Source organism: Nansenia antarctica (genome assembly GCF_963989245.1).
Source record: "Nansenia antarctica genome assembly, chromosome: 9".
Classification (NCBI taxonomy): Eukaryota; Metazoa; Chordata; class Actinopteri; order Argentiniformes; family Microstomatidae; genus Nansenia; species Nansenia antarctica.
Window position 1 is genome coordinate 45979759 of NC_137679.1, and position 21269 is coordinate 46001027.

A 21269-nucleotide genomic window follows, 5' to 3' on the forward strand; every position below is an offset into this window, starting at 1 on the left:
ACTATAGAATAAGTGACTCTGATGTGACTATAGAATAAGTGACTCTGATGTGACTATAGAATAAGTGACTCTGATGTGACTATAGAATAAGACAGAAAGACGTTCTCCTACCTTCTCTCTCCACGGCTGCAGGACACTGAGGTATGAAAGTGAAAGACGCTATCTGCAGTAACAAGGAGAAAAAAGATGATTGGCTGTGGAGATGTAGCATCGGATTGGCTGTGGAGATGTAGCATCGGATTGGCTGTGGAGATGTAGCCCAGGTGAACCCTCCCACCTTTGCAAGTAAGCAACTATTTTTCAGCCAAGACGTGAGATAGTGTCAAAAAGTTGTAAGCTTGTACTTGGGATTCGTAGTCTTTTTTTGCAACTACAACTATTCTGCAAATCTGTTTTGCACCGACAACTCTGAAGATGCAACTCTGCAAATCTGTTTTGCACCGACAACTGTCAAGATGCAAGTCTGCGAATCTGTTTTGCACCGACAACTCGTGACATTAGACTTATAAGGTTCTATCAAAATTTTTGTCAAAATTGAGTTTTTTACATAATCTGATCCATTAGGTGTTTATTAATGCCTGTGTGGTGTTATTTTTAAAATGTTGACATTTTTGAGTTAGTAATTAATAAAATACAAAGGTTCCATCTCACAAAACATAATGGAATGTAAAAACTTTGACGCTCAATATCTCTGAACTACCCTAAACGGAGATAGAACCTTATAATTCTAAGCTCACCAACTGTCAATATACAAGTCTGCGTATTTATGACATCAATACTTACATACAGCGTGACATTCGCGTCAAAAATCTGTATGTGCGAAATACTCAGTTGTAAACATGTACAAGTTTGCAAATCTTTTTTGCAACTTCAACTCTGAATATGCAAGTCTACAAATCTGTTTTGCACCGACAACTGTCAATATACAAGTCTGCGTATTTGTGACATCGATATCATTCCATACTCCTAGCCCTCGTCTCCCATAACTCCAAGTTTTTCTCGTCACCGTCGAATAACAACCTAAACCACCTTTGGCCACCTTGACTGGGCCCATAACCTGTTGCGTGAGACATTTGAATGAATGAATGAATGAATGAATGAATGGTCTTTATTTTGTCATTGATATAGTACAGGTACCAAACAACGACATTTGGGAGGGGGGGCTCCCCTGGTGCTAGGAAAGAAAACTAAAAACAAGAAGGGAAAAGAACTGGTTTACATAAATAAAGGCTATGTACACTATCCACTATACTATACTATACAAATAAAACACTGTGCTGTACTCTATGCTATGCTATACCTATTCTAACATTTCCTATCTCTGAACCTTATGTACCCGAGGGTTGTCATATTGCACATAGTGTTATTGCACATTCATTTAAAGTGTCGCAGTTTGCAGGTTTGAAATGTTCACAGTTGTGTTTCAGTATTGCACTTGATTTCAATCTAGTAGCTGCCATCAAATGTCTAGATTGTCCAGGGCCTAGAACCTAGGTCTTTGCTGTGTTCAGGGCCTGAATGGCCCTGGGGTAGAAGCTGAGCTTCAGTCTGTTTGTCCTTGCGAACATGGTCCTGAACCGCCTGTCCGAGAGCAGCCGAGCAAAGTGTTCGTTCCCAGGGTGGGATGGGTCTCTGGAGATCTTGGAGGCCTTCCTGAGGCAGCGTGTGTTGTACAGCTCTTCCAGAGAGGGGAGGGGGGCGCCGGTGATCTTCTGGGCCGATCTCACGACTCTCTGTAGCGCATTCCTCTCTGCGGCTGTGCAGCTGGAGAACCAGATGCAGATGCAGTAGGTGAGGATGCTCTCCACTGTGCAGCGGTAGAAGGTCACAAGCATTTCCTGGCTGATGTGGTTTTTCCTGAGGACTCTCAGGAAGAAGAGCCGCTGTTGTGCCTTCTTGATGGTGGCTTCTGTGTTGGTCTTCCAGGACAGGTCATCCTGTATGTGCACCCCCAGGAATCGGAGGGTTGAGACTCTCTCCACGCTCCCTCCATCGACGAGCAGGGGCTGGACCTCAGATTTTTTCCTCCTGAAGTCCACGATGATTTCCTGGGTCTTTGACTGGTTCAGCAGCAGGTTGTTAACCTTGCACAGCTTGCCCAGCTGCTCCACCTCATCCCTGTACGCCGCCTCGTCCCCCCCCGAGATGCAGCCCACCACGGTGGTGTCGTCTGCAAACTTTACGATGGAGTTGCTGGGGTGGACGGGGGTGAAGTCGTAGGTGTAGAGGTTGTAGAGGATGGGGCTTAGCACTTCATACAGCAGAAGTCTCCAAAGTAGTTGTTCATTCACGGACAGAAAAATAACACGACCGTAATGTAGCTAGCTAGCTAAAACTTCATAAAATGACATGTTAACATGTGTAGAGCCAAAAGTACAGCTTTTAGCCAATGGAGGTTTAAAATGGAGGATTTAAAATCCCTGCTGCCGGACCAACATGGTGGCCCATGTAGACCAGGGTCTGTAGTCACACAGAGTGCTGATCTGGGATCAGTTTGACCTTCAAGATCAGAAGGAGAAAGACTCTCTAGAGGAGGGACCTGATCCCAGATCAGCGAACTGAGACCGTTTGTGGATCGGGGCCTGAAAGGACTGGAAACAGCGCTATGGTAATACAGGTGCAGTACCACATTGCACCAGTAGAGGTCACTCATAGTACATGACAGCAGGGTCTGACAATGTTGGTGAGCCACTCAGCACAGTTACACATCTCACTGTTACACAGTAACACATCTCCATGGTAACACAGCCTCCATGGTAACACAGTAACACATCTCCATGGTAACACAGCCTCCATGGTAACACAGCCTCCATGGTAGATGCTCCAGCTTGTCCTCTGATTGGCTGGAGGTTAAGTCAATAGGCCTATCAGGACGACGGGTTTAACAACTTTTTAAAACAATAAAAAAATATATAATAAAGAGAACAATTCAGAGCATATTTTCAAAGAGCTTTTTAATCAATAATATTTTAAGCGACATGTTGAATCAGAAACAGACTCATGTCTCTTTCTCAGCGTTAGAAAATAAGTATTAAAGTGACAGTTCACTTTCTGTTTTAATACTCGAACAGAGCCAACAGACTATTCAGACACTCAAAGTATTATATTAAGATGATCCAACGGCTATTGATTATTACTGTTGATTATTACTGTTACTACTATTATTATTGATTACTGTTATGATACAACACTACATAAACATAGATGATAAACATAAACATAGATATAAACATAAACATAGATATAAATATAAACATAGATATAAACATAAACATAAACATAGATATAAACATTTTTTCTAAAATTAGTTTTTTCAGATTTGTATCCCTTTTTCACCCAATTTGGTAGCCAATTGAACCCAACCTAGCATCCAATTATCCCCTGCCTATTGCATAGGATCCGCCGCACGACCCCGTGGCCGGCAGTCCCAGAAGAGGCCGCCAGGCAGACTAGCTGACTGGCTCCTCGAGCCCAGCACTGTTATTCCGGCACCCAGGGGGCGGTGTTGCGCGACGGATCCTTGTCCAGAAATACTCCTATACCGCCCTCGGAAGCGGCCGCCCAATATGCCGCTTCCCGTGTGCCTCGGCCATATCTGGATCTGGCGAGCCGGGATACGAACCCCGGCCCCGGTGGGCAGCATGCACTAGTGGCCAGTGCGTAGACCGCTACACCACCGCGGGGCTGCAGATATACACATTTAATGAAATTAGGAAATGAATCAAGATCCTTCAGTAGACTGCAACCATGGCAACCAGGCCAAGCTTGAGTCGATCAATCAACTTGATTTGTGTCACAAAGTGGTGAACAACATGAACTGTAGAAACAGCCTCGAGACTGTTGACCTAAAAACCCTGAGAGGGAAACCCTCTCTTCCTCTTCCTCTTCAGGGTTAGGGTTAGGTCAGGTGAGACAAACTGAAACTGAATACATTTACACTTTTAGGGCTTTTTTTTGTGTGCATATTTTTGCCATTTAGCAGACGCCTTATTCCCAAGCGACTTACAATCTATACATTTGACTAAGCAAGTGAATCATCAATCCACCAGTCGTAGCAGGAAGAGTAATCTAGCTCAGGCCAGGGGCCATTGGCAGTCGTCGTGCTAGAAGAAGATTATAAAATGTTTTTATAATAGACAATGGAGGGACAGTACAGGGGGGTAGTAGATGTCTCAGGAGACACAGTGCTGGGGGGTAGTAGATGTCTCAGGAGACACAGTGCTGGGGGGTAGTAGATGTCTCAGGAGACACAGTGCTGGGGGGTAGTAGATGTCTCAGGAGACACAGTGCTGGGGGGTAGTAGATGTCTCAGGAGACACAGTGCTGGGGGGTAGTAGATGTCTCAGGAGACACAGTGCTGGGGGGTAGTAGATGTCTCAGGAGACACAGTACAGAGGGGTAGTAGATCTCTCAGGAGGAGCAGTTAAGGTGTAACCTGAAGAGATGGAGGTCTTCAGTCTCCGACGGAAGATGGGTAGTGACTCTGCAGTTCTGACAGCCGTGGGCAGCTCATTCTACCAGCGGGGAGCCAGTGTTGTGAAGAGACGTGACCGGGCAGCGTGACTGCCGTGTTGGCGTAGAGGTGGTGGGGCCGGTCGGCCAGCAGAGGTGGAGGAGCGGAGTGAACGGGCTGAAGTTTGGGGGGTGACCATTGCCTGCAGGTAGGCAGGGACTGTCCAGGGTCTTGAATCTGATTAGGTACCTGGCGTGGAGTAAGAGTTCATGTCTCTGTATGAGCTGAGGGAGAAGAGCTGTGTAGGGTAGGAGGGAGACCCAGGACCAGGAGTCAGCCCCATCCACACCTCTCAGCAGGAGGGAGTCAGCCCCATCCACACCTCTCAGCAGGAGGGAGTCAGCCCCATCCACACCTCTCAGCAGGAGGGAGTCAGCCCCATCCACACCTCTCAGCAGGAGGGAGTCAGCCCCATCCACACCTCTCAGCAGGAGGGAGTCAGCCCCATCCACACCTCTCAGCAGGAGGGAGTCAGCCCCATCCACACCTCTCAGCAGGAGGGAGTCAGCCCCATCCACACCTCTCAGCAGGGGGGAGTCAGCCCCACCCACACCTCTCAGCAGGAGGGAGTCAGCCCCATCCACACCTCTCAGCAGGAGGGAGTCAGCCCCACCCACACCTCTCAGCAGGAGGGAGTCAGCCCCACCCACACCTCTCAGCAGAGTCTACTGTTGGAGAACCTCTGGTTCCTCTGTGAGGACGTCTCTCCTCCTTCTCTCAGGCTTCTCAGCAGTTGGAGAACCTCTGGATCAACAGTGACACATACCCTGATCCACCCTTAGATTCCTTCAGGTCAGACCCCGTCTCTGCTCTGCTGCCTCCACTCACTGTACACAACAACAACAACAACAACAACAACAACAACAGATCAGAGGCTTTGCTGGCACACTGGGCCATATTCCACAAAGCTCGATAAAGTTCTAAGCCTCGATAAAGTTCTAAGCCTCGGAAATGTTAGCTTGCGTTCGGTGCCATCAATGTGGCTCAAATAATTCGCTGCTTGGTTGAGCTCCTTCTGAGTCAGATATAATTAGCCTGGTCCCGACCAGGCTAAAACACAGGCTATAGTCATCCGTGCGTCAAAAAAGGCTCACAGGCGGAAACTAAACCCTGAACGAAAGTTCCTCATGTGTCTTTTAGGAAATATTAGTTCCCACTTCACATGAGATAGATAGATTAGATAGTTTGACTGTGTGATAGATAGATAATTTGATATTTTGAAAGTGTGATCGATCGATAGATAGTTTGATTGTGTGATAGATAACTTGATATTTTGAAAGTGTGATAGATAGATAAAGAAAAGAGTGTAAAAAAAAAAGAAGTAATTGTCTCAACTTGCATTGCCGTCATGACAGCGGTCTCGCTGGCGTAGTGGTTAAGGCTGCGGACTCGAGTTCCAAAGGTTGCGAGTTCGAGACTTGACTAAGTCATTCATTTTTTTTTTTTTTACATTTAACCGAAGATTTCATGCAAAGGTTTCAAACACCATTGTAATCGTGTCAGTTCTTGTAAATTAGCCTGCACCATAATTTTATAGCCTACAATACTTTTTTAGATGAGATTTTAGATTAGATTCAGACAACGAAATGCAGTAAAAAGTGCGTCTGTAGAGGGATTCGAACCACTGATATAAAATGACGAATAAATCCTATGGCAGCAGTCAATACCACTAGGCCATTGTGGCGATATGATGGTTTGTAGCCTGCTGCGGATATCACCACAGTAGTAATATTCATTTATTAAAATATGAACATATAACAATAACTGGGGCTAGTATGACCTACGCATTTAATCGGTCAGCAATTTCTTGCCAAACCATTTCCCTCGCCTTGTTAATTGCGGCAGTATTGCACTATTTTACATCTTATTTTTCCGTTTTCATAAAAATCAATAATTCGGAATGCTGCGCAAATGTAGTACCCCTGCAGAGTGGAGTATCTTCATTTCGACAGATCGACACTTCAGGGCTTTTTATGTCTGCGTGCACGCGCCCATATCGAAGATTTGTAAGCCTGTCTTCTGTGAACACTGATGACACAAGGCTGATCCTCATTCGAGGAATCACCTGAGGCTTGAATACCAATCTCGAGGTCCCTGAGCGCCGCATTTAAAAATATCGCCGCTATATTAAGCCACCGTTAGTGGAATATGGCCCTGGAATCTCTACAGTATATCATGTACTGTATATGTGAGTCAGAGAACCATACTCACAGCTTAGAGGAGGCTCCATGCTCCTAGCTCCTCTTGCTGACTCAGTCACTGATCCACCCTCAGATACCAGCTCTGATCCATAACCAGCGTCTGGTCTGCTGCCTCCACTCACTGTAACACAACAACAACAACAACAACAAGATCAACAACAACAACAACAACAGATCAGATTCTGGGAAAACTTTGCTGGCACAATGGAAGCACTACAGTACATCAGGAATATATGTATGTATGTATGTATGTATGTGATGGAAGCACTACAGTACAGGTAGTATATATGTATATATGTGATGGAAGCACTACAGTACAGGTAGTATATATGTATATATGTGATGGAGGCACTACAGTACAGGTAGTATATATGTATATATGTATGTATGTGATGGAAGCACTACAGTACAGGTAGTATATGTATGTATGTATGTATGTATGTATGTATGTATGTATGTATGTGATGGAACACTACAGTACAGGTAGTATATATGTATGTATGTATGTGATGGAACACTACAGTACAGGTAGTATATATGTATATATGTATGTATGTGATGGAAGCACTACAGTACAGGTAGTATATACTGTATGTATGTATGTATGTATGTATGTATGTATGTATGTATGTGATGGAACACTACAGTACAGGTAGTATATATGTATGTATGTATGTGATGGAACACTACAGTACAGGTAGTATATATGTATATATGTATGTATGTGATGGAAGCACTACAGTACAGGTAGTATATACTGTATGTATGTATGTATGTATGTATGTATGTATGTATGTATGTGATGGAACACTACAGTACAGGTAGTATATATGTATGTATGTATGTGATGGAAGCACTACAGTACAGGTAGTATATATGTATATATGTATGTATGTGATGGAAGCACTACAGTACAGGTAGTATATATGTATGTATGTGATGGAGGGGAGATGTCTTCAGAGAACCATACTCACTGTGTGGAGGATACTCCATGCTCCTAGCTCCTCTTGCTGACTCAGTCACTGATCCACCCTTAGATACCAGCTCTGATCCATAACCAGCATCTGGTCTGCTGCCTCCACTCACTGTAACACAACAACAACAACAAGATCAACAACAAGATCAACAACAACAACAACAACAACAACAAGATCAGATTCTCTGAAAGCTTTGCTGGCACACTGGAAGCACAACAGTACATCAGGTGTGTGTGTGTGTGTGTGTGTGTGTGCGTGTGTGTGTGTGTGTGCGTGATGGAAGGGAGATGTCAACTTTAAAAATTCAGATCAAATGTTTGTACGATGTGCGGTTTACGATAGACAACTGTTGCTGTTACTATTGTTGCTGTCTGCTATTGATAACCATTATTCTTTGTGGCAACCCCTAGTACAGGACGGGGAAACCCAGGCTAGAGAACGACACAGACGCAAGGACCAGGGGCCTATTCCACGAAGCTCGATAAAGTTCTAAGCCTCGATAAAGTTCTAAGCCTCGATAATGTTAGCTTGCGTTCGGTTCCATCAATGTGGCTCAAATAATTCGCTGCTTGGTTGAGCTCCTTCTGAGTCGGATATAATTAGCCTGGTCGCGACCAGGCTAAAACACTGGCTAAAGTCATCCGTGGGTCAAAAAAGGCTCACAGGGGGAAACTACATCCCGAACAACAGTTCCTCTTTTAGGAAATATTAGTTCCCACTTCACACGAGATAGATAGATGGATAGGTTGACTGTGTGATAGATAGATAATTTGATATTTTGAAAGTGTGATCGATCGATAGATAGTTTGATTGTGTGATAGATAACTTGATATTTTGAAAGAGTGATAGATAGATCAATAAATAAAAGTTTTTGTTTCAACTTGCATTGCTGTCATCACAGCGGTCTGGCTGGCGCAGTGGTAAAGGCAGCCGGCTAGGGTTCCAAAGGTTGCGTGTTCGAGACTTGATTTAAGTGAAGTATTTTTTATTTTTTTTACATTTAACCGAAGCCTTCATGCAAAGGCTTAAACACCATTGTAATCGTGTCAGTTCTTGTAAATTAGCCTGCACCATAATTTTATAGCCTACATACTTTTTTAGATGAGATTTTAGATTAGATTCAGACAACGAAATGCAGTAAAAAGTGTGTCCGAAGAGGGATTCGAACCACCGTCTAAAAATGACGAACAAATACCACAGCAGCGGTCGGTACCACTAGGCCATTGTGGCGATATGACGGTTTGTAGCCTGCTGCTGATATCACCACAGTAGTAAAATTCATTTATTAAAATATGAACATATAACAATAACTGGGGCTAGTACGACCTACGCATTTAATCGGTCAGCAATTTCTTGCCAAACCATTTCCCTCGCCTTGTTAATTGCGGCAGTATTGCACTATTTTACATCTTATTTTTCCGTCTTCATAAAAATCAATAATTCGGAATGCTGCGCAAATGTAGTACCCCTGCAGAGTGGAGTATCTTCATTTCGACAGATCGACTCTTCGGGGCTCTTTATGTCTGCGTGAACGCGCCCATATCGAGGATTTGTAAGCCTGTCTTCTGTGAACACTGATGACACAAGCCTGATCCTCGTTCGAGGAATCACCTGAGGCTTGAATTCCAATCCCGAATTGCCTGATCGCCTGATTTATTTAAATCGCCACTATACTGATCCACCTTTAGTGGAATGGCCCCCAGTTCAGTTAAATAATAGGGCATGTTAAGACAAGTCAGAGAACCATACTCACAGCTTAGAGGAGGCTCCATGCTCCTAGCTCCTCTTGCTGACTCAGTCACTGATCCACCCTTAGATACCAGCTCAGAACCGTAACCAGCATCTGGTCTGCTGCCTCCACTCACTGTAACACAACAACAACAACAACAACAACAGATCAGAGGCTTTGCTGGCACACTGGAATCACTACAGTATATCATGTACTGTATAATGAGTCAGAGAACCATACTCACTGCTTGGAGGATACTCCATGCTCCTAGCTCCTCTTGGTGCCAGTGAAGGTTGACCCCCCACCTGACTCTCAGGATAAAACACATCTCCACTGTTCACTGCCACCATCTCATCTATCTTCTCCAGCAGCTCTGTGACCTGAGTGCCATCACCCCTGTTCTCATTGTTGAGGACATGATACCTGTTCCCACATTTCTCAACAAGCCACTGGAGGGCCTTCCCTTCACTCTCAATGTGCTGCTCAATGGTTGTGTCTCCCAGACTGTCCCCCTTGGTGAACAGCACTATAGTGTGACTCCACACTCCCTCACTGAGAAGTCTCAGGTGTGCCTCTGCAGCATTAGCCTCTTGCTCTTTGAATGAAACATCCACTCGTATGACCAGGAGGAGAGTGTGAGGTCCTGGAGGACACAGAGACACACTGCTTACAATCTCCTGTTTAACCAGCTCAGAGGTATACTCTACAGGGGCATCTGTCAACCAGCCTGGAGTGTCGACCACAGTGACCTGCCTCCCTGCTACTTCTCCCTGTCTCTTCACACACTGAGCAGTTCTCCCCAGGTCAAACTCCTCTCTGCCCAGGATGGTGTTTCCTGATGAACTCTTCCCTGCTCTTCTGTACCCCAGCAGCACGATCCTCAGCTCTGAGAGATGGAGGGAGTCACCTGGCAGAGAGAGAGAAACAACACAGTATAATGAGCATCTCCCATTGACATGCTGTATACAGGGTGTGTCTCCATTGAACATCCTTAGAACACCATTGATATTGGTGACTTGGGAGGGCATGCTAACATGCTACAAGCCATAATGGTTGATTGATTGTATTAAGAATAGAATTTGATGTAGCGTATTCAAGGACGTGTCTGTAAATTGGTGCTAGAGATCTTGCTTTATTCAGAGAGTACAACTTTGACACCAGAAAATGAACTGATTGGCCATCTCATCAATCATACACCATCTTAGCACAAGCCCATTGGTCAGCAGCCAAACTGACCAATGGGAGTGGTTCTATGTCACAGAGAACTCAGTATTCCAGCCACCATCACAGTGATCTGATATGGAAGTTTCCTTCATAACAGTTCAGTAATAATAATCTCACCTATGAATGATCTGTGGATCTCTCTCTGTTTCTTCACCTTCTCCTGCCTCTGTTTTGCTCTCTCTTCTTTGGGTTTTCTCCACACTTCTGTCTTCCTCACTATCGCTCTGTCTATCTCATAATGGCCTCCTCTGTTTCCTGCCACCATCTCCTCTATCTTCTCCAGCAGCTCTGTGACCTGAGTGCCATCACCCCTGTTCTCATTGTTGAGGACATGATACCTGTTCCCACATTTCTCAACAAGCCACTGGAGGGCCTTCCCTTCACTCTCAATGTGCTGCTCAATGGTTGGGTCTCCCAGACTGTCCCCACAGGTGAACAGCACTATAGTGTGACTCCACACTCCCTCACTGAGAAGTCTCAGGTGTTCCTCTATTGAACTTCTCTTTCTCTCAGTGAATGAAACATCCACCCGTATGACCAGGAGGAGAGTGTGAGGTCCTGGAGGACACAGAGACACACTGCTTACAATCTCCTGTTTAACCAGCTCAGGAGTGTTCTCTACAGGGAGATTACTCAACCAGCCTGGAGTGTCGACCACAGTGACCTGCGTCCCTGCTACTTCTCCCTGTCTCTTCACACACTGAGCAGTTCTCCCCAGGTCAAACTCCTCTCTGCCCAGGATGGTGTTTCCTGATGGACTCTTCCCTGCAGCCCTGCACCCCAGCAGCACGACCCTCAGCTCTGAGAGATGGAGGGAGTCACCTGGCAGAGAGAGAGAGAGAGAGAGAGAGAGAGAGAGAGAGAGAGAGAGAGAGAGAGACAGACAGAGAGAGAGAGAGAGAGAATGAATGTCAAGAAATAAGTAATTTTATTCTCCCCAGCTCACAACAAAGGTGTGTGTGTGTGTGTGTGTGTGTGTGTGTGTGTGTGTGTGTGTGTGTGTGTGTGTGTGTGTGTTCCTATCTAAAATTGTGTTTGTGTACCTGACTGAACACCCATAACCACATACTGATGGTTAAATCTGTTGAAATGGACTATCTATCTATCTATCTACCGTATTTTCCGGACTATAAGTCACATTTATTTAGAAATGTATTTCACAAAATCAAAGACCAAGAACAGACATTTAATCTGGAAAAGCAAGTTATTCAACTACACAATAGCACACAGAACAACAGGCTGAATAGGTGTCCGGTATGTTAACATAACACATTAACAGTTATTCAGCAACACAATAGCATAAAGAACATACCTGGGAGGCTGAAGAGGCTAAATGAACATAACAAGCCAGCGAGTCCAACAAGCAAGTTACCAGTAAGCAAGTTCACCAAGCTACCGTTTGCTTAGCTTCAACAAGCTAATGTTTCATTTCCTCAGTGGTATAGGAGGAGCATATAGTTGTCACAAGCCCAGAGCGGCCCAGAGCGCCCTCTGTCGGCTGTAGACGGTAATGTTTACTCCTTGGTTCATGTCAGTCAGTATGAAATTATATATATATTGATATATAAGTCGCAGGACCAGCCAAACTATGAAGAAAAGTGTGACTTATAGTCCGGAAAATACGGTACATGGACATGCTTATCTATCTATATACATGGACATGCTTATCTATCTATATACATGGACATGCTTATCTATCTATATACATGGACATGCTTATCTATCTATATACATGGACATGCTTATCTATCTATATACATGGACATGCTTAACTATCTATATACATGGACATGCTTATCTATCTATATACATGGACATGCTTATCTATCTATATACATGGACATGCTTATCTATCTATATACATGGACATGCTTATCTATCTATATACATGAACATGCTTATCTATCTATACACATGGACATGCTTATCTATCTATATACATGGACATGCTTATCTATCTATATACATGGATATGCTTATCTATCTATACACATGGACATGCTTATCTATCTATATACATGGATATGCTTATCTATCTATACACATGGACATGCTTATCTATCTATATACACGGACATGCTTATCTATCTATATACATGGACATGCTTATCTATCTATATACATTTAATTGACATTTCACACATAACAGGGTTTTCTATCTTTGTCATGAACAGAAAAACACTTATAAAGCCAAAGTGTGTTAACCAGTATCACTGTAGTCGTATACTACATATAGGGTTGTCATGGTAACCGTGCTACCACACCACCGCCATTGTTGCATTTTTCCCTGTTTTATAGTTTGTGACTTGCTCCATCATTTTCAGTCACTTGAAGCCAAAACCAGATGTTGAATCTCAGCTTTCTTTTCATGCCACATTCGTGTCTCAACTCCCAATCATGAGAGAGAAAAGGCTGGTTACAGTTGGAGCACTGAACACTGATGTGGAGGAATCTACTCTGAGGTTGAATCTGTTTCATATCGCATTCCACTCAAATGAAGAAGGTATTTTCTGTCTGACGTTAAGCAAATGACATAGCTGGCTGGCTGGCTGTATTCACAGTTCAGCTATTGAGTTTGTCAGGTTGATTTTAGCTAAACTGTGAGGCAAGACAGCCCGTTAGCTAGTCAGTGAGTTTACTGTTGCTACTGTAGGAGCTAGCAACTCCATCTCAAACTGAAAGCTCTATCCACCTCATCATCTAAGGCACTGAAAGTATATTTACATCATGATTTTGCTTTTAAAACAAAGTGAAATGGAGAGAAAACATGTTGTTCTAGTGAAATCTTTAACAAATCTGTTTTTAAAAAGAGACAGAAATAAACTCACCCTTTAGTGATCTGAGGGTCTCTCTCTGTTCCTGCACCTTCTTCAGTCTCTGTTTCGCTCTCTCTTCCACTGCCCTCCTTTCCTGTTCTATCTTCTCCAGTGTCTCTCTGTCTATCTCATAATGGCCTCCTCTGTTTCCTGCCACCATCTCCTCTATCTTCTCCAGCAGCTCTGTGACCTGAGTGCCGTCACCTCTGTTCTTATTGTTGAGGACATGATACCTGTTCCCACATTTCTCAACAAGCCACTGGAGGGCCTTCCCTTCTCTCTCAATGTGCTGCTCAATGGTTGTGTCTCCCAGACAGTCCCCAAAGGTGAACAGCACTATAGTGTGACTCCACACTCCCTCACTGAGAAGTCTCAGGTGTTCCTCTACTGAACTTCTCTTTCTCTCAGTGAATGAAACATCCACTGGTATGACCAGGAGGAGAGTGTGAGGTCCTGGAGGACACAGAGACACACTGCTTACAATCTCCTGTTTAACCAGCTCAGGAGTCAGCTCTACAGAGGCATTCCACCACCAGCCTGGAGTGTCGACCACAGTGACCTGCCTCCCTGCTACTTCTCCCTGTCTCTTCACACACTGAGCAGTTCTCCTCAGGTCAAACTCCTCTCTGCCCAGGATGGTGTTTCCTGATGAACTCTTCCCTGCTCCTCTGTACCCCAGCAGCACGATCCTCAGCTCTGAGAGATGGAGGGAGTCACCTGGCAGAGAGAGAGAGAGATAAGTCATAAAGTCCATACTGAAACCATGGCAACCATACAGCAGCTCCATAATGAAACCATGGCAACCATACAGCAGCTCCATACTGACATCTGCTGGTCAGGTCGTGGTATGGCGGCTGTATCCACTGAATTTGGGGCCAAATCCAATAAGCCCACCGTCATCTGTGATGTCTTGTCCAAATAAAGGTTCTGTGACCAACTGTGTGGATGTGTATGAGGCCATATATGGTCTTAAATGTTGGTGTGTCTAGTAGACTACAGACTAGTAGAACGTTTAGCTGTTTGAACTGATGACCTGTCATAAATGTGTCTGTAGTCAACATGACGTCGTTCTGTGATAGTGATTGACTTCTAGCTTCCTCAGTCTCTCAACAGACACTGACCCTCCTCCCACAGATGCTTCCTCAGTCTCTCAACAGACACTGACCCTCCTCCCCGCAGATGCTTCCAGACATACCTTCTTCTTTACATTTTAATACATTTAACCTTTTGATTTTGAATCACGTCTCTGTCTTCCTTCATATAATAATAATAATAATAATAATATAGTAATAATAATAATAACAACAACAATAATAACAATAATAATGATAATGATAATGATAATGATAATAATAACAATAATAATAATGATAATTATAATAATTCATTGTATTTATATAGCGCTTTTCGGGGGCTCAAAGACGCTGAAATATATAAAGAACCTATAGGGGATATTGTACATAACTCGTAACTCGAGGTGTTTTCCCCCCTGTATATTATGTCCTTGGGTGCGATTCCCAAGGTGGCGTTGTCTGGCTAAGGTTGTTGTATTGCATAGCTAAGTCGTTATGCCACGCGTGTCTCCAGTGTCTGTCTTGTACACTACTTGTTTTATGTATCTTAGTATTTCCGTAGCACCAATGACACCAAAGTAAAGTCCTTGTGCCTGCTGGCATTGTACTTTGGTGAATTAAAGCGATTCTGATTCTGATCTTTGTTTGTGTTTGAGTGGAAAATGATGGTCTGCTGTTAGTGTGTGTGTCTGTGTGTGTATGTGTGTGTGTGTCTGACTTGCTGGTGTCCTGACTTCCTGACTACAAAAGTTGTTGTGGTACGTGGCCCATGAGGTGGTGTGATGGTTTGATTCATCATCATCATCATCATCATCATCAGACTGCAGTTGAACAAGCCAGATGCTGTCAGGATGGTGAGACTTCAGCTCACTGAAGCAGGCGCCTGCACTGTACTGTGTTCCCTTTAATCCTGGAGAACCAGTTAACCCTCCTGATTGTCATTGTATGATTCACTTCTGAGAGGCTTGTCTTGTGATCCTCTTTTGGCATTTCATAGAATCTAGTCTCCTCTGCTCTTGTGATTTAAGTTAAGTACTTCGGTTTGTTATTTTTCCTAAGTCTGTTCCTGTCTACTCTGTGGATTACTGCAGGTAAAAGTGGCTTCGCCCGAACCGTTTCAACTGCAATCATTGGTCTGGTCTCCTCTCCTAGATCAGATTAAACCTTCTTGTCCAACGGAATGTATGTTTTGCTTTAGGCACAGGGTCAGCCATAGTCAGCGCCTCTGGAGCAGTTAGGGGTTAAGTGCCTTGCTCAAGGGCTCAACGGCAGTGGTAGGCACCTTAGATATGATGCCAGCAACCCTCCAGTCACCAGCTCACATGCAGCTCCCTCCTGAGGCGGGGATCGAACCAGATTGCTAGCCGGCCTCTCTAACCTCTAGGCTACCCCAATCCCCTACCCCTGCCCCCCCCATCCCCGTGCCCCCCTACCCCTGCCCCCCTACCCCCCCTACCCCCACACACCTTCTAACTACAGCAGGCCAGCGCATCCTCATGCATTCAGTCTAGTTCACCACTGCATATCTTCTGACTGACTGCTGTCATAACAGACATTTCAATTGAGTAATAATAATATCTATTTCAATGAAGCTGTCTCACATGTGTTTGGGTTTCATTAGGCTAAAAACTGACTGTTGGCATTTCTGAAAATGGTCATTAAAAACTTAACGTATTTAGCATTATTAAATTATGGTTACACAAAAACCTACATAAGCTTGTGTCCAGGTTTATGATTGGTAACAAAGTGGTTCAGTTTTGACATTAACAGTTTACCTGGACGGCCCCCTGTGGCCATTGTTGTAACCTGGAGATCCACTGGTGTGCAGTAGAACGCTGATAAGGCTGCTGGCAGGTAGGGTTGGACAGGTAGGGTTGGGCTGGAGTTCTGGACAGGTAGGGTTGGGCGGGGGGATGAGGCCAGGTAATGACTGATAACGTTGCTCCAGTTGACTTTGGCCTTCACGTCACTGAGTTAAGGCGAGTTAGGGCGAGCGAACACAAGACTCCAAACACGGTCTGGGGGAAAACAAAGAGACAGGTTATGAGACATTTAGACCGGCTGTAAATCGTAGGTCAAGACTGGTTGTTTAAATCAAAAGCAAAGAAGTATGAATGAAGACATATCCTCTAGTCAGAATGCATCTCTCTCAGGTGAGGCACAGGCCTCAACAACAACAACAACAACCCTAACCCTATCACCAACAACAACAACTCTAACCCTATCACCAACAACAACAACAACTCTAACCCTATCACCAACAACAACAACAACTCTAACCCTATCACCAACAACAACAACAACAACAACAACAACAACAACAACCCTAACCCTATCACCAACACCAACAACAGCAAAAGGGACAACAATTGAGCAAGACAAGCAACAGAAAGATATGTTCAAACTGTTCATACCTTCTCTCTCAGCTGCAGGACGAACGGAGGGAACGGATCAAATAAAGAAGGAGTGATGTGATGCTTTATCGTTATCTGGACTTTGTAGCTCCAGTAAAACTACCCAGGTGTGGCGCAGTAAACCCCTGGAGTGAGGCCCAGTCGACCCCGTAGCCTTAGGCAGCTCTGAGTTACACATTAACAGTTGTGATTGTGAAGAATGATTCTACAGACAGACAGGCCCACGCAAACTAATGACTGTTACCCAGTTTATATTGTGTGATAAAATGTGCCTTTGTTCTTTGGCCCTGATAGCAGCTAGGCTAAATGTGGCCCAGTCTGCAAGAAAGACAAGCTAACCTGTTTATTTGACACTTTATGCGAAATAATCTTCTTGGCTCGAGATCTATGTTAGCCTACTACTGGTGCGTTCGTAAATTCACTCTCAGAGCGCCGGAGCGCACACTGGGTTCAACATCATAAAGGGACCAATTTGATTGGACAAGAGGCATTCCATGAGTGCTGATCAGATTTCCAGAGCGAGTTTACGAACGCAGTCACAATGTCACGGTCTGTCTGACTAGTCAACACCAACATCCTACATTATGAGGGAGGCCAAAGATATGTTGCCATGTTGGTTTAAATGTACATTTATGTAAATGTGAGAACAGAATGTCCAAAATTATAAATGTTCAACTTTATTTATTTGTTGTTGTTTTTGTGTGGAAAAGCACCCTTCGGACAACAGGGTCAATCATGTAACCATGGTAACGCCCCCTGTGTTCCCGCCTTGTGAGCAGGAGCGGGCAGACTGGTCACGTGACACAGCAAGGCAGCGCTCGTAAATTAGCCGTAGCTACACTGGGTTCAACGTCATAAAGAGACCAAGTCATTTGATTGGACAAGAGGCAGTCATGTGGGCGCTCCTGCGCTCTCAGAGTTTATTTAACTTCTGGTGACTCTTCACTACGGAGCCCCCCTGGGGTCACATGGTAGAAAAAAATTATTTGAGGTGTGAATCCGTTCCCTCGGTTTAGTAATCCGTTCCTTCAGTTTAGTAATCCGTTCCCTCGGTTTAGTAATCCGTTAGGGTTAGGGTTAGGCCCTATGAGCCAGAACGATCGCAAGGATTCTAACCCTAACCCTAACTCTAACCCTAACTCTAACTGGTCTGTGTAGGTCTGTGTAGGTCTGTGTAGGTCTGTGTATGATCTAACAGGTCTGTGTAGGTCTGTGTAGGTCTGTGTAGGTCTGTGTAGGTCTGTGTATGATCTAACAGGTCTGTGTAGGTCTGTGTATGATCTAACAGGTCTGTGTAGGTCTGTGTATGATCTAACTGGTCTGTGTAGGTCTGTGTATGATCTAACAGGTCTGTGTAGGTCTGTGTATGATCTAACTGGTCTGTGTAGGTCTGTGTGTGATCTAACAGGTCTGTGTAGGTCTGTGTAGGTCTGTGTAGGTCTGTGTAGGTCTGTGTGTGATCTAACTGGTCTGTGTAGGTCTGTGTATGATCTAACAGGTCTGTGTAGGTCTGTGTATGATCTAACTGGTCTGTGTAGGTCTGTGTATGATCTAACAGGTCTGTGTAGGTCTGTGTAGGTCTGTGTAGGTCTGTGTATGATCTAACAGGTCTGTGTAGGTCTGTGTATGATCTAACAGGTCTGTGTAGGTCTGTGTATGATCTAACTGGTCTGTGTAGGTCTGTGTATGATCTAACAGGTCTGTGTAGGTCTGTGTATGATCTAACTGGTCTGTGTAGGTCTGTGTAGGTCTGTGTAGGTCTGTGTATGATCTAACAGGTCTGTGTAGGTCTGTGTATGATCTAACAGGTCTGTGTAGGTCTGTGTATGATCTAACAGGTCTGTGTAGGTCTGTGTATGATCTAACAGGTCTGTGTAGGTCTGTGTATGATCTAACAGGTCTGTGTAGGTATGTGTATGATCTAACTGGTCTATGTAGGTCTGTGTATGATCTGTAGACTATAGAACATCTAACACCTTAACCTTAACCAGTAACCTTTAGACTATAGAACATCTAACACCTTAACCTTAACCAGTAACCTTTAGACTATAGAACATCTAACACCTTAACCTTAACCAGTAACATGTAGACTATAGAACATCTAACACCTTAACCTTAACCAGTAACCTGTAGACTATAGAACATCTAACACCTTAACCTTAACCTGTAACCTGTAGAACATCTAACACCTTAACCTTAACCAGTAACCTTTAGAACATCTAACACCTTAACCTTAACCAGTAACCTGTAGACTATAGAACATCTAACACCTTAACCTTAACCAGTAACATGTAGACTATAGAACATCTAACACCTTAACCTTAACCAGTAACCTGTAGAACATCTAACACCTTAACCTTAACCAGTAACCTTTAGAACATCTAACACCTTAACCTTAACCAGTAACCTGCAGACTATAGAACATCTAACAGGACCAACATGGTGGCCCATGTAGACCAGGGTCTGTAGTCACAGAGGGCATGTAGACCAGGGTCTGTAGTCACACAGAGGGCTGATCTGGGATCATGTACACCAGGGTCTGTAGTCACACAGAGTGCTGATCTGGGATCAGTTTGCCCTTCATGTAGACCAGGGTCTGTAGTCACACAGAGGGCTGGTGGCCCATGTAGACCAGGGTCTGTAGTCACACAGAGGGCTGATCTGGGATCATGGTGGCCCATGTAGACCAGGGTCTGCAGTCACACAGAGGGCTGATCTGGGATCAGTTTGCCCTTCAAGATCAGAAGGAGAAAGACTCTCTAGAGCAGGGACCTGATCCCAGATCAGCGAACTGAGACCGTTTGTGGATCGGGGCCTGAAAGGACTGGAAACAGCGCTATGGTAATACAGGTGCAGTACCACCTTGCACCAGTAGAGGTCACTCATAGTACATGAAAGCAGGGTCTGACAATGTTGGTGAGCCACTCAGCACAGTAACACATCTCACTGTTACACAGTAACACATCTCCATGGTAACATATCTCCATGGTAACACAGCCTCCATGGTAGATGCTCCTGCTTGTCCTCTGATTGGCTGGAGGGGAAGTCAATAGGCCTATCAGGACGACGGGTTTAACAACTTTTTAAAACAATACAAAAATAATAATAAAGAGAACAATTCAGAGCATATTTTCAAAGAGCTTTTTAATCAATAATATTTTAAGCGACATGTTGAATCAGAACCAAACTCATGTCTCTTTCTCAGCGTTAGAAAATAAGTATTAAAGTGACAGTTCACTTTCTGTTTTAATACTCGAACAGAGGCAACAGACTATTCAGACACTCAAAGTATTATATTAAGATGATCCAACGGCTATTGATTATTACTATTGTTTACTACTGTATACTACTGTTACTACTATTATTATTGATTACTGTTATGATACTGATCATCCAGCTAGATCCAATAACACTATATAAACATAAACATAGATATAAACATAAACATAGATGATAAACATAAACATAGATGATAAACATAGATATAAACATAAACATAGATGATAAACATAAACATAAATATAAACATAAACATAGATGATAAACATAAACATAGATGATAAACATAGATATAAACATAAACATAAACATAAACATAGATATAAACATAAACATAGATGATAAACATTTAATGAAATTAGGAAATGAATCAAGATCCTTCAGTAGACTGCAACCATGGCAACCAGGCCAAGCTTGAGTCAATCAATCAACTTGGTTTGTGTCACAAAGTGGTGAACAACATGAACTGTAGAAACAGCCTCGAGACTGTTGACCTAAAAACCCTGAGAGGGAAACCCTCTCTTCCTCTTCCTCTTCAGGGTCAGGGTTAGGTCAGGTGAGACAAACTGAAACTGAATACATTTACATTTTAGGCTTTTTTTTGTGTGCATATTTTCGGCATTTAGCAGACGCCTTATTCCCAAGCGACTTACAATCTATACATTTGACTAAGCAAGTGAATCATCAATCCACCAGTCATAGCAGGAAGAGTAATCTAGCTCAGGCCAGGGGCCATTGGCAGTCGTCGTGCTAGAAGAAGATTATAAAATGTTTTTATAATAGACACTGGAGGGACAGTATAGGGGGGTAGTAGATGTCTCAGGAGACACAGTGCTGGGGGGTAGTAGATGTCTCAGGAGACACAGTGCTGGGGGGTAGTAGATGTCTCAGGAGGGACAGTACAGGGGGGTAGTAGATGTGTCAGGAGGGACAGTTCAAGGGGTAGTAGATCTCTCAGGAGGAGCAGTTAAGGTGTAACCTGAAGAGATGGAGGTCTTCAGTCTCCGACGGAAGATGGGTAGTGACTCTGCAGTTCTGACAGC

At 44.0% G+C, this 21269-nt stretch overlaps 1 protein-coding gene across 1 annotated transcript; it reads right to left on the bottom strand.

Annotated features, from left to right (window-relative positions):
• Window positions 1-8097: 8097 nt before the first annotated feature.
• On the bottom strand, window positions 8098-16330 carry LOC308165707 (GTPase IMAP family member 8-like; the record flags this gene model as incomplete). The annotated part of the gene is made up of 5 exons (XM_080539856.1): window positions 8098-8122; window positions 9679-10327; window positions 10762-11466; window positions 13473-14177; window positions 16309-16330. 5 exons carry the CDS (start codon window positions 16328-16330, stop codon window positions 8098-8100), a joined length of 2106 nt encoding a protein of 701 aa, XP_080395982.1.
• Between the last annotated feature and the right edge of the window lie 4939 nt (window positions 16331-21269).